Source organism: Lipophrys pholis (genome assembly GCF_963383615.2).
Source record: "Lipophrys pholis genome assembly, chromosome: 20".
Taxonomy (NCBI): Eukaryota; Metazoa; Chordata; class Actinopteri; order Blenniiformes; family Blenniidae; genus Lipophrys; species Lipophrys pholis.
Window position 1 is genome coordinate 11,599,449 of NC_137648.1, and position 14,142 is coordinate 11,613,590.

General features: G+C 42.9%; 2 protein-coding genes across 2 annotated transcripts in view; one reads left to right on the forward strand and one right to left on the reverse strand.

Moving 5' to 3' along the window:
• The window catches only part of LOC308125572 (sodium/hydrogen exchanger 9-like), a 68,052-nt gene extending 58,859 nt beyond the window's left edge, over nt 1–9,193 (forward strand). Inside the window, exons 14-16 of the mRNA XM_080489433.1 lie at nt 1,433–1,488; nt 7,255–7,360; nt 7,472–9,193. Of these exons, the coding sequence (XP_080345559.1) occupies nt 1,433–1,488; nt 7,255–7,360; nt 7,472–7,642 (333 nt within the window). The 3' untranslated portion in view covers nt 7,643–9,193. The remainder of the gene's footprint in view (nt 1–1,432; nt 1,489–7,254; nt 7,361–7,471) is intronic.
• Nucleotides 9,194–10,613: 1,420 nt separating this feature from the next.
• Nucleotides 10,614–12,914, reverse strand: chst2b (carbohydrate (N-acetylglucosamine-6-O) sulfotransferase 2b). Its single transcript, XM_080489432.1, has one exon. The coding sequence runs from the start codon at nt 12,329–12,331 to the stop codon at nt 10,934–10,936; it is 1,398 nt and encodes a 465-aa protein (XP_080345558.1). The 5' UTR covers nt 12,332–12,914; the 3' UTR covers nt 10,614–10,933.
• Between the last annotated feature and the right edge of the window lie 1,228 nt (nt 12,915–14,142).

Consider the following 14,142-nt stretch of genomic DNA (forward strand, 5'->3'; position numbering starts at 1 on the left):
AGCCTCGAAGAATTTCTCCCAGAAGTGAGTCAGTTTTGGGCATGACCAGAACATGTGTGTCAAGTTACATAGGGGCCTGCGCACATCTGTCACGTCTGTCTTTGACTTTGTCTGGATAAAATCTGGAGAGTTTTTCTTTACTGTAATGCAGCCTATGGAGCACCTTAAATTGTATGAGGCTAAGTCTAGCACAACTGGAAGAAGAATTGACCCCTTTCAAGGCTTCATTCCAGAACTCGTCCGAAAAGACGTTCTGCAGTTCCTCCTGCCAACCTGTCCTGATTTTGTCAAGAGCGGGTTCATCCTTTGTCAACAGGAGATTGTAAAAATAGGAGATATGTCCCTTTAGCAAGCTACGTGCCTCCAGTAGTAGGTCAACACTACTAGGGTGGGGGATTTGAGGAAATTGAGGAGAGTGAGTTTTTACAAAGTTGCGAAGCTGGAAATATCGGAAAAAGTCAGACTTTGTGAGCGTACCAGTTTTGCATAGGTGGTCTAAGCTCTCAAACAGGTTATTAACAAATAGATTGCGTAGAGTGTGGAGTCCATTTTTTTCCAAGAATTTAAATCTGCGGTCGATTCTGGCGGGTAAAAATAAATGGTTATTACAGATAGGAGCCAACTGGGGCAAAGAAAGCCACCGGCAGTAGCGTCGGATCTGGGCTCAGATTTTCAAAGTTGCATTGACAACAGGGTTAGATGAGAATTGGGAGGGAGTTATGGGTAGAGGACTACATACCAGAGCCTTTGCTTATCTGTTGGGGAGATTTTTGGCACATCCAAGCCATTAAAGAATTGTGACAGATTGTCCTCACCCTCGGCAAATTCGGAAGTATAAAGGTTTGAGTAAAATAATTTGAAAACATTATTTATTTTGTTTGGGTCGGAGGTTATAGAACCTGACTGATCTCGTATTTGAGCAATGTGACTCGAGGCTCTTTTAGCCTTCAGTTAGTGAGTCAGAAGTCGACCTGCTTTGTCTCCATGTTCGTAGGTGTTTCCCCGTGAGCGCCAGACTAGCTGGATCAGGGTTTGAGCATATCCTTCAGTCAGAAGAATCATAGACAGTGTGGAAGGTAAAGCTGGAGGAAGATCCCAGTGGAGGGACCAAGCTGAGCTGCAGGACTCTTTCTTATGGAAATGACTCCAATGTAACTTGGCCCAGGGTGCGGGTCCAGACAGAGACAGCTGGGGGCATGTTCTTACTGAGGCGGGGATGGATCTCTGGGGATGATTCGGTATTTGGGAACAGGATTTTCCAATATCAGCACAAGGTCTGAGGTCCCACTTGTACAAGCAGAGGTCATTGGATATGGCCCCGCTGACCATGCAGGGGTGCAGGTTTTCAGCATTTCCATCAGGCAGCACTCACGGCCAACTCAGAGGGTCTTTATGTGTCAACGGGTAACACTGGTTCTCTCATGGTCTACAGGTTGATACAGGGAGGCCAGACACAACACAAGGCCTGTGGCACCATCTGGACTACAAGTATCCTTTCACTGCTTTCTTCGCCGAAGCACTCTCACATCTGCGTGCACTCACAATAGTTAATGCACTGGTCTGTGAAGTAGTTTTATACAGTGAGCACAAGAGGGGAAAGTGCTGCACTTCAGGAGCTGTGAAAAAAAACAAAAAACTTTGATGTTGCAAGATGGCAGAACAAATAAGATGTATATTGGTGGCTCCAGATGAGCGGCCTGCACGCACTCATAGACTATATAACAACCTGTGTGTGTGTGTGTGTGTGTGTGTGTGTGTGTGTGTGTGTGTGTGTGTGTGTGTGTGTGTGTGTGTGTGTGTGTGTGTGTGTGTGTGTGTGTGTGTGTGTGTGTGTGTGTGTGTGTGTGTGTGTGTGTGTGTGTGTGTGCGTGTGTGTATTTAAAATGTCTCTTTGGATACGTTCACATTTATGCATGTATTCACAGTTCCACCCAAGGGGATGACTAGCCTCTGAATGAAATGCTTTTCATTTGAAACAAGTGTTTTTAATTTGAACTCGACGCAGGACATCAGCATTCGGGGCCAAGGTGAAACTTATACGGTGAGTCAGCCATTCATCATCACGGCTACGTTTGCATTTATGAGCTGTCCTTTAAATCATCTCTTGACACCAGTTTTTATGGTTTCCTGTGTGTGTGTGTGTGTGTGTGTGTGTGTGTGTGTGTGTGTGTGTGTGTGTGTGTGTGTGTGTGTGTGTGTGTGTGTGTGTGTGTGTGTGTGTGTGTGTGTGTGTGTGTGTGTGTGTGTGTGTGTGTGTGTGTGTTTTTTAATGTCTCTAACATTGTCCTCTTATTGTCCTTCCTTTACTTTATTATCTCCACTTATGTAGTTACTTATTTTTTATCTTCACCTAAGTTTTTATAGTGTTTTATTAGTTTCTTAGAACTTTTTCTTCCTCGCCTGTCTTTCATTTGTGTTCTAGTTTTATCTGGAACTCTTATTTTTTTCTTCTGGAGCTCTTATGTGTTTAATAACTAATGCAAATATTTTTCTTAAGATGTATTGTAAGAGCACTAATTATAGTAGTTTTAGCAGTTGTAATAGTAATAGTGTAACAGCAGTATTAGTAGTAGTATATTTACACAGAGTCCTTTCTTTAACCAATATGTTATTATCACTATTGTAATTTTTTTTAATATTATGTCTCATTTGAATATTTTACCCAAGTGTTTAATTATTTTATCTTTGTTTTCATTTTTATTTAAAGGCCTTAGTATTTTACCCGGGTGGTCAATTATTTCATCTTTTGTTTTCATTTTTTAATTCTTTGTCCTTCAAATGCCTCACTCCGGCTCTGTCAGTGTTTCCTCGTGGCAGATGTGCAATAGCTCCCGTCACACTGTTTGCTGCCTTGATTTTAAATTTTGTCCTTGTGCGTGGTTGAGGGGTGGGGGTGGGGGGGGCGGGGGAGGTAATAGTAGTTGTAGTAGTAGTGGAGCTATAAGAAGACATAATAGCAGGGCTTTTAGTGTTAATAGCTTCCATCCTCATTTGCAAATCTGTTTTGTTTTTGTTTCTTTCAAATTGGCCTTCTTTTGTTTAATCTTTCCACAATCGGAATTCAGCAGCAGCATCAAAATCGGTGTCCTCAATGCATTTGATAATCATTTCTTCACATTTGGACTGAACCAAACATCTTTCTCCTTTCCTGATAATCACACTAAGCTAATGAGCTCCGTGCTTACTACCAGCAGTCTCACCGCCTTAGTGCGTACAGAGTGTTATTGATCCTTGAATCCATTCGTTGGTGAAATACTGTGTAGTGTTGCCCATATTTCCAGGAATGTTAAACTACTGCTGCTGCTTACTTCAGGGTGAAGCAAATTCCTGTAAGCAGGGACTGTAGTTCACGAGTTTAAGGTGAAACCGGTTCTGTCTTGTTCCTCTGGAAGCTCACAAAGGCCACATTAACGTGAAGCTGATTTAATTTCACTGCTGAGTGGCCTCATGACCTGTGCCACTGCGTTGCAAAAACAGCATTATTGTGCTCTACGGACACAATGTCTTCTGTGTAACAATATAATAATAATTCCTGGATTAATTTAATGGAGGATTGTGTTAATTTTACGTGCAATAAAAGTGAATAGCAGCTAAGGACAAATCTTCAATGGGATCTTTAGATATTGCTGATTTATATTTCCACCAATACTCCCTGTTCCCAAGTTTGAAATATTAGGCAGATCAGGGCCAACTGTTTCAGTCAAAACTATTAAATGAGGTTTTCAATCCACAAAATTAAGATCTGATCTGATCTGATTTTTGACATTCAATATTTGGTTTGTGGTACTTTACCTTTACCTGACAAGATTTGCTTTTCCTAGAGCTACTGAGAATACTGACTGAAGTGTAACCTCTCCCTAGCTGCTGTTTGATCACAATTATTGTATAGAAATACTGATATAACAGTCATATTTAAATCTTCAGGTCTGACGAATGAGTTTTTGTCAGTATTTGATCTTAGCTTGCTCTACAACTAAACAGAAAACAGAGACAGTTTGATTTTAAAACTTGTAAAGTCAGCAGATCTAAGATGGATAAATCAGTAATTGTGACACAAGCAATTTTCTCGTCATATTTCTTCCTGCATGGTGTCTAGAGAGACTGTCAGGGTGTTAATACATGCATGTACTAACATGTAAACTGCAAACATTCAACTTATGACAGGTTCTTTGATTGGCAACATAACTCTGAAATCTGTGTAACCATAGAAACCATACCGAACACACCCATGCTCTGTGGAAATATCTAAAGCCCTACCGATTGGGTTAATGTGTAGATTAACATGCTATATAAATCAAATCTACTTATCAGTTGATGGTAAAATATTGTTTGAGGACAAAGGCTGCAGTTTGATCAACATCAATGTCAAGGTGAGTGTGTGTGCGTGCGTGTGCGTGCGTGTGTGTGTGTCATGTTTCCATGAATCTCTGTATTTATGTAAATTTGACATCGAGCGACTGCGAGGGGATGACAGAAGCCGTGAACGGCACAGTTGCGACCACTGCAGATTCACGGAGAAACCATCACGGAGACGCTTCGAAGTGAGACCACAGCCCGATTCCTCCGGCCAGCCAACTAATTGAACTTCTGCCCAGGCTTAAAGGTGTCTCATCCTAAAGACACGCCGCTGCTTCCTTAACCAGACAGCCCTTGGTTAGCGCTCATTAGGACAAGCATTTTCCTCGCTTTTTGACAAACATCAAAGCCCTGTCTGATCGCTCCTGCTGAAGTGGTTTGCGCTCGCTGGCGTTAAGCGTGCCCCCCTGTGTTTTTGTTTTGAATCTGGCTTCTAGGAGGCCACCCGTGCTTCGGAGAGCTGTCCCACAGAGAATAGTTATGTGACTTGGGACTCGTTACATCTATTTGTAATGTTATGTAATGCATCAGAATAGCAAAACATAAAGAAAAATCATTAACAGATGGAGGAGATTAGCATGTGCTGCTGGCAGTCTATATTGTATTTGAGAAATGTCATGTTATTCCTTTGCCAAACGTCATAGTTGATTATGTAAGTTTGGCTTTTTAATATATGACACAGTAAAGAGACAGAGGCTAAAGCAACCCTGTTGACCTCCCCTGTCTAGTGTATATGTCCTATATACATATATCTATATCAGCAGATCAGCACTGGAGTCAAATAGCAGAGCTCATGTACTGAACAACGGATGAAAGGTCAGAAAAGGTGACGTGTGGGCTGTGAGGGACGTACTGATAATGATGCTCGCAGTAACACTGGCTGAAACTGCAGCTGGGCTTCTGCCTGCAAACAACCACTCAGCATGTTTCCCCACAAACACATAACCTGACACCGTTGTGGACTAAAAAGCCGCTTTCACACTCATGATTACTTTGGATATTGAGTCGACGCCACTTCGAAAACGAAGACAAGTCGCTCCTGTACGTCCAATAGTCCTATAGTAAGTCATTATCTCCCACCCGTTTATTCTTTGCTGTCGCTCATTTGAGAAACTATAAATAAATCCTGTTCGGGAGCATATTTCTAATAACACAACCAGATCGTAAGCGTCGGTGCCAAATTACAGATTAGATAATTTCCCTCTCATCCTTGTTGTTTTGTGCTTATGCCAGAGAATTGTGTGTCACCTCCAAATCTCACATTATGTTCGATATAGACTGAAGGACAAATGTTGCTTTTGTTTGGAAATGATGACAATGCTGAAGTGTCTTGTTGTTCCAGGTCAGGTTATTTTTTTTTTTTTTAAGGGCACGGGAAAAGCAAGGTACTAACTCCTGCAACAAGGCAGGAATTATTTTTGAATAATTTTTGCTGCTAAAAGCTAAAGGTTTGCCAACATTTTCACATTTTTTTGTAGTGCAGATTCAAGTGTTTTATAAGGGCTCTCATCAGCCCACCGTGTGCTAAAATCTGCCCTGAAAAGAGCTTTTTGGATGTGGATAATAAGTCATTGCTAATTAGCAAGTTGCCACCTACTATGAGACGTGTTTGTCGACATGAGCCCATTACACCACCGCAAAACCACAGCCGTGACGCGAGGCCATTCCTGCTCCTGCTCCTGCTCCCCACACCGATCAGAAATATGTGAGGCTGCGCTGCTTTATATCAACACTTGAGCACATTTATAAACCACGTCCGACCTTGCCTCTGGTTCCATTCAAGTGTTAGACTGACTGAGTTGCCTGAAACAAGATAACAACCCATTTGAAGAGGGTTTTTTTGGGTTTTTTTTTTCTGTGAATTATTTTTAATCTTCATCTAACCGCCTGCTACTCTGCTCCCTCCTGCATATTCTTTCTCCTCTGCATGCGAGGTCTTAGTACTTAAGACAAGTCCTCAGCAGACAGGAGCCAGCACTCGTTCATTAAGTATGTTAACAGCTTTAAGAATCTGGAATTAAAATCACACAAGCACCGAAAGCGTGAATGTCTCATATCCAGCTCTGTTCAGTACATTATCTTGAAAATGGAAAGTCACTGGCTCTTAATGACAGTCAACTGACGCCGACCTCATCAGGGGGCTTGCATGCTTAATATAGCCGCACAGATGTTTATTATTTTCACAGGCGATAATATGGGCTTGATGTAGGGGTGTCAGTGAAGTCGGAAAAAAAAAAAACGATGTCATTCCTCTGCTTCTATTTTTTTTCTCCTTTGTTTCCATCTTTTTAAAAACAAAAGCAGGAAGTCTTGCTGGAAACGGACTCTGGACGTGCTGATTGACGTGTATTATGTTGCGTCGTAGCAGGGGCAGCATGGCCAAGACTGAGCCTATTAACAGCATGTTTGATGAAATACATAATGCATCGTTTACTTTACCAACGTATGGTAAAGTTGCTAATTTTATAGCTGCATGACTCATTGAAGTGAGTCACACACCACTTTTTTTTTAATAGAAAACTAATTAAATGAAAAATCATTAATATGGTTAAATTAATGGGGAAAAAATCTGAATGGCAAAGGCTGATCTTTTATTTGATTTTTTGTACTTTTAGTTTATATATTTTACTGATTATTAATTGCATTTTTGTATTTTTTTTTTGTTATTATGCAGTACATTGCTTGGAAAAACATATATACCCCAACTCTACAATGACAGTAAGGTTAAATCTGTTTTATTCCTTTTTGTTAAATGAAACAAGTGTTAGGCCTGCACTAGTTCTATCAACACCCCAGTTATGCCTTCATGACTCGAGGCCAGATCTGGCCAACAACAAATAGTTTTACTGCCGTCGACATTCACGCACCTTTTGACACCGTCCCTTAACAAGGTCACAGGTATCTAAAGCCAGTGCTGACACGCGGCGCCCCCCCGCTGTCTGTCTCGCTGCCACAGTGCTGTGGGGTATTTACTCAAGTCTTCAGTAGCCCCAAGACACAGAAGGTAAGAATCTCCTTGTGTTACTACTTACTGCAAACATCTCCAGAGAGCAGCAGGACGCTGAACTCTTGTTTATTTATTTAATTTTTTTTTTTTTATGCCTGTGCCGTCCAGGACCGGGAGCAGCTGTGTGAGGCTCAACCAGACAAAAACAATTCCGATTTGGAGAAAACAGAAGAGCAGATTGCAGCCACGGGAGGCGACTCGGGATCAGACCACCATGAGGACCTGCTGGAGGGCGACTTGGGTCTTGGCACGGTTCCAGCAAACGTCAGGGAGGCCTGAAGCCCCAAGAGTCACCTTTGACCCCCGTCTTATCAGACCATGCTGTCCTGATGCCCCGCCTCCCGCAGCGACGGGGGTCACTGGTCAGGGCATCCGAGAGCAGCCGACCGGGAGTGAGAGCGGCTCTCCAAAGGTCGCACACTCCCCTCCCGCCATGTGCCGACATGCATGCAAGGACACACACACACGCACGCGCGCACACACACACACACACACACACACACACACACACACACACACACACACACACACACACACACACACACACACACACACACACACACACACACACACACACACACAAAAACAATTACAGAGGCCATTGCTCTTTCTAGTGGTTTCATTTCTCAAGGAATTTAAGGTTAGTGTTGTTACATTAAGGAATGTTTACCACGACCGATTTAAAGTTAACTTGTGTGCAGTCGTCACCAGCCAAAATGACAACACAACAGTTCTGGTATAAAAAAAAAAAAAAAAAAGCAGGATATTAAGTCACACATTAAATATGTGCAGAGCAGCTTCCTGTGCTTGGTTACATAATGCCGGGGATCCAAGCTTCATGGGCAATTACTCATCAACATATATGCTGAATGAATGACACAGTATATCAGCCGAAATGGTATTTTTATGCCAACGCTGCTTTGCTATTCATCCTGTATCAAACGGTCCTTATGTTACCCCTCATCTCCCTGCACATCTCTCGCTTAGCATGTTTTGCCACACTCTAATGTTTTCTTAAAAGTTCAAATATATATTTACTGCGTTTGGAAAATATACTATTGGCATGTGAGACTTTGTCTGACTGCTTGAATAACACATTGCACTTTGCACATTGTGTTCTCTGAGTGCATCATTAAAAATCCCGGGGCCCTTTTTCCCTGGAGTGAAGCAGGGTGTAAACACGTCTGTGAAGGTTAGCCTTTGTGCATACACTGGCGGTTTGTCTTGTATTAATAAAGATATTGTCCTTGAGTGAAGTGAGCTTTCCATTTATTGCTGTAAATGCATGGCTGCGTATATGAAACGCTCGGTGGTGGTTTCTATTCTCATTTGCTGTACAAATTTGTTCCCCTTTGTTTTCACTGAAGCTTTCATATAGTCTTGTTCTCAGGAACAGGTTTTAATCATGACTCACCAGATGGAGATATTTGAGGTTCTGTCCTACCTTTGGCACGATAGTTAAAGCACAAAAGGACTTGTTTGTATTCCAGATGATGCAAAGTGGAATAAAGCAGGTATCTAGAGATCGGATTGATGGTGCACACTCACTAGCTCGGCAACTTGTTGATATTCCGAATTATCGCGTGTGCAAGAAAATAGCTTTGACTCAGTACACCGTGTGCCTCTGTGATGCTCGACAGATCAAATCGGCAACATTTGACCTTTTATATTTCCAAATAGTGTCTATTTCTACATGTGACAGTTACTATGATAAGCCACAAAGGCTGCTTTTAAGATGTATGCCCGTAGGTTTCAGCATCTATCGCAACAGAGGAGCAAGAAATTGTTCACCTTCTCATTGTTGACAGACTCACTGCTTGTAGAGCTTTCCCAATACAGTCTCGGACGCTCTGAGAATCACAAAACCAATACCGCTGGATTACAGTGAGATGACGTTTAAGGATCACCGCAAAATCATACAGGCCTATATCTGGATTCATAAGACTTTGATGACTTTTCAGTTGTTTTTATTTTTTTTCAAAAGTGTTCCCCCGAGTTCTGTCTTTCTCAGCTTTGTGTTCATGTCGTTCAATATTTGTGTATTTCCCATTTTGGAGGCTTATTTTGGGTACTGTTTTTAATGTGATACAGACAAAAATAAAGTTTTGTATTAATTACTAAATACATTATCTCCGATTAATAAGTGTAGCATTTTGTGGACACATACTTCAAAGTACCCTGGAGAATAATTAAAATCTAGTAGTTGTTACCGCGGAGCTGCATCAGATTACAAGACGAGAGGCAGAGAGAAACAAGCCTGACAGGAAGTAAACGGCACATGATTCCAGACTTACAGATCAGTTGGTGTCGTTGGGATCGTGTGCATAGAAACAACCTGAAAGATACACGCAGCCCATTATGGTGACTTCTGTCTGAGCATAACCAGACCCAACTTTGTGTATTGGGAAAACTTCACAGGGAATAGCAGCAAGTGTGGCACATATTTCCAGCACAACGGCTGTCTAATGTTGACGAGGCGCACTAAGTTTAAGAACGTTTTGAAGCAAAAGGAAGAAGTTCTGACAAAATCCTGGAAGTAATTTTTTACCAAACAATGAAAACACACCATCATCTGTCATTAACTTACTTCTTCTTTTTTTTTTTTTTTACGTTTAGTGGCTCAGTGTTGCCTTAGTAACCAGGTGGATCTTGCCTCATGACATGCACCATACTTTGTGAGAGCCGACGTTAAATAGTTTCGATCGTTTTCAAAATGCAGAGCACAAAATTACAACAACTCTCTTCTCAACTGTGAACTTTACTCAATGCAAGAGTCCCAGATCATGTGTTTTTTTTTGTTTTTTTTTTATAAGAGCAAGCAATTGTAAACATTTGAAATGGTTGAACAGACTGCTCACACTGACGCCGAGAGACACTTTTCCACCTCCAGAGTTATGACATAGTCCACAGTGCATGACAACATCCCTACGAGGACTCGGTGACAAAAAAAATCAAAACACCCCCCCCCACCCCCTTTTTTTTTTCTTTTTTTTTTGAAAACCTAGAAAAAGCACTACTGCTGTTGTGATGACGCCTCTACCTACGGCACATCAACCAACCAATTTACTGATTGTCTCTGACTTCAACCAGATGTGACAAAACATTAGCGATGGCCTGTTTTTTAATCTGCCGTTTTTCTTTTTTCCGTCCATCTCCTGTTTTCATTTTTACAGACAATGTGGAAACTGAAAAAATATTTTTTGTAAGATATTGAACATTCAAAAATAACCCCAAACCATCCACTTTGAAGTGTCATAACAAGATACATGAATTATACAGTTCCTTTTTTTTTTTTTTTTTTTTTTCTTCCCATAATTGCAACTTCATTATTCAAGTCATCGTTCGTAGGCCTTGCATTGTCAAACACGTCCAGTGCTCCAGTATAAAAGAAGTGGTCCCTTCAAACACGACCGCGGCTCAACTGAGAAGAAACATGATACATTCCAAATGTGGCCAGTGGAGCTCCTCGAACACTGATTGAAAGTAAAGCTTTAATTCCACAATAGGAGGAAACGGCACTCGATGCAAAATGAACATTAAATTAGAATGTCTTTGGTGGTGAGGATGCTTTCACAGTTTGGAGTGTGTCAGTAGTGATTTGCTCAAGTCCTTGGCCTCGACGGCTGTTCTGACCCGCTCGTACCCGAGAACAGACATGGCATGGTGGCAGTAGTCTTCCACTTGTTTGATCTGCTGAATGCTCAGCACTGTTCTCCATGCACTGGCGGCCTGTGTGGCGTTCCTGGAGGAGACTATAAATGGCTTCGAGGAGGAGCTGGAGCCGCTGGTCATGTTCAACGCAAACGACTCGATGTCGTGGTTGCTGGTGAGGTTGGCAAAGCGGTAGATGTTCCTCAAGGTCTTCACCGGGTTCTCCACCAGGTCCTCGTAACGCACGGCCATGTACTTCCCCTTCAGCCAGCTGGGCGGGTTTAAGGCAGTCCTCAAAGTCCTGGAGGTGCGGTCACAGATCACCTCCATGGCTCCGATGGAGTGGTAATCTGAGCCGTCCTTTTTGTTGGCTTTGTGACCGGGATCCACAAACGGTATCCGGCGAAGTTTAGGGTCCCTGCTGCGGACCACCTGTAAGTTCTCTCTTATCAGGCCGTGCCTGGATTTGATTCTCGAGTTGGCCACTGCCCGTGGGTCTCTGACCAAGTGTATCACCTTCAAATCCAGCGAGGGATCCTCCATGAGAGGGGCCAACACATTCACGTCCAGAATGCGTACCCCCTTAATGACTATGGTGTTATATTTGAGGCACTCCTCCTCCAACAGTCTAAGGCTTTGAGGGGGGCACTTTTTACACACCTTATCATCCACCATCCCCACCACCTCCTTCCTGTAGGCTGAGCAGAGGGGGTAGGAGCACACCACTTTATTGAGTGTGGCCCCAAATAGTCCTAAGGAGGTAAAATTCTTGCCCCCGGGGCTGTTGTAAAGTTGGAAAACAGACAGATCACAGCGGTACAAGGAGCTGAGCATGTCCCTGGCTGCACCTTGTAAAGACACTGCATCACCGGGGTACAGTTTCTGCCAGATGTGCCACATCGGCTCGTACAAGAAGAACACTTCAGGATTTTGGTTAAACAGCTCCCCAAAAAACGAAGAGCCTGACCTCCAGGTGGTCAGGACATAGATGAGCTGTCTCTTTTTGGCCAGAGAGGGCCTGTACAGGAAGCGAATGTCAGATCTGCTCTGATAAGTGGTGCTCCTCATCTGATGATTACACTGCTGTGGCTCTTTAGTCCATTTATAATTAGCCAAGTTGAGCATAGTAAGCACAAGCAGCAAGAAATAGGCCATAAATAACACAATCCTCTTCCTGCGGAGCACTTTCATCACGATCCCAGGCTGTGCTATTATCTTGGTATGATTCCTGTAGGTTTTAAGCTTCCTCCCAAAGCCAGCATCCTTCTCCCAAGGCGCTGTCAACTTAAGTGGTTGATGATATTGTTTGCCTCTCATCTGTACCTTCGGATAGTGGCTCTCACCACTGGACGCAGCTCTTTACATTGACAATGCACCAACGCGCTCTGGAGTGTGTATAGGCAGCACTGGGAATTTATACCCAGTTGAAAACCAGTCGGTTAGGTAATAGAGGCTCTGCACGGCCAGTTCTGAAGCCACAACGCGATATAGGCTTGCTTTTTTCACTGCACTGCGCAATGTTCTTCATATGATCGGCGGATGAGAGGCGCGTTAAAGTTGTCCATGACGAGCGTCGCAGTGATTCAGTGGGTGGCCCGCGATCAAAACAAAAAGCGAGGAGCCTTCATCATTGTAACAGACGCCCTGTTTGTCCATGTTCAGCGGAGACATCCCTGCGCAGTTATCATCTGAGGCATCCTTGGAAATGCAGCCCGGCAGAAATCCAGGCATCGTCAGACAACAAAGCGGTCACGGTTTATGCGGGCGGCGCGCTCGGACCTCGAATCATTCCGCGTTTGGCACAATGGGTGCAGCGGGCTGCTTCTTTTTTCTTCTCCCTCCTCCCTGCAGATACAGCGTGAAGACATTCATTCCCGTCCTGCTCCTCCGCTCGTCTAACTAATACAAACTGGACCGATTCAATCAGAATACAAGACGGTGTAGACCCTCCTTCCGAGGCTGCCGATTGGTGCGTCGTGCGGCGCCGCGCGTCGGCGCGCCGCGTCATAGGACGCACAGCCCGTCCGTTTCTCCGCAGCCTCGATAGCGGCTCCCACACATCGCAGCAATGGTAGACAGTGGAAAATGATGCTGTTGTTATGTTTCAAAGAGGGCTGCCTCATTATCTTCATCCATGTATGCACGCTACTCCCTTCCGTTCAGGACGCACAGCACGAACTATTGAAGGATTTAGTTGTTGTTTTTTTTGCTTTTGAAAACCACATTCCAACATTTCTGCATTTTTTTAATTAAAACTGTGCTTTACTGAAACTCCTCTCTTTTAAAAAAAAAAAAAATCCCGCCTTTGTGATCCTATTCTGTGTGTTTTCTTCATATTTTGCGCCGAGAAGAGAAGAATCAATACTTTAAATGAAGTGCTATATTTGTTTTTCCCCCACTGCAGCCTCAAGAGGGCTCAGATCTATAAGAGGGAAAACAAAGCTCCATGCGCTTAAGGAAGAAATTATCTTATTAATTACAACTGTACTACTCTTATGATACCCCCCTAAAAATGTATTCGTTTTTGAATACTTTGGGAGCAAATCTGAATTAATGTATAATAAATTTGGACTGTGACGAAATACAAGATTTTTCTTTTTTTTTTCAACAGGAAATATTGGAAACAATCAACTATAAACAATGACAGACAATTTTCTCAAGTGCCATCAGCTGAATGTGATGGTCGACAGCTGTTCCCAAGGACCGGCTGGTCCTGTGAAGCTGTCCGGCCATGTGTTTTAACAGAAGAGACCTCATGCTCTGCAGATTGAAAATCATCTTCCCTAAGAGGCTTGCCCTGTTAGGATTACAGCATCATACGAGTGAAACAAGGACTGAGTGAAAGGGATCGTGTCCTTTGACCCCGCTGGAGAAATCCACATGTTTGTAATATCTCTATTGGGACTTAGTGATTTCTGATGGTATTGTCTAGTGATCTCATTGTGACCTTATGGTTCTTTATTTTATGTGCTTTGCATTATAGCATTCTTATCTATAAATATTGTTGTAGTCTTTGTTGCTTTGACATTAGATTAAACCCATCCCAGCTGTGTAACTTGTACATTCAAAGTGCGTCCGGATCAAAAGCTATAGGGGGAATAGTTTGTCTCCATATGCTCTTCCGCGTG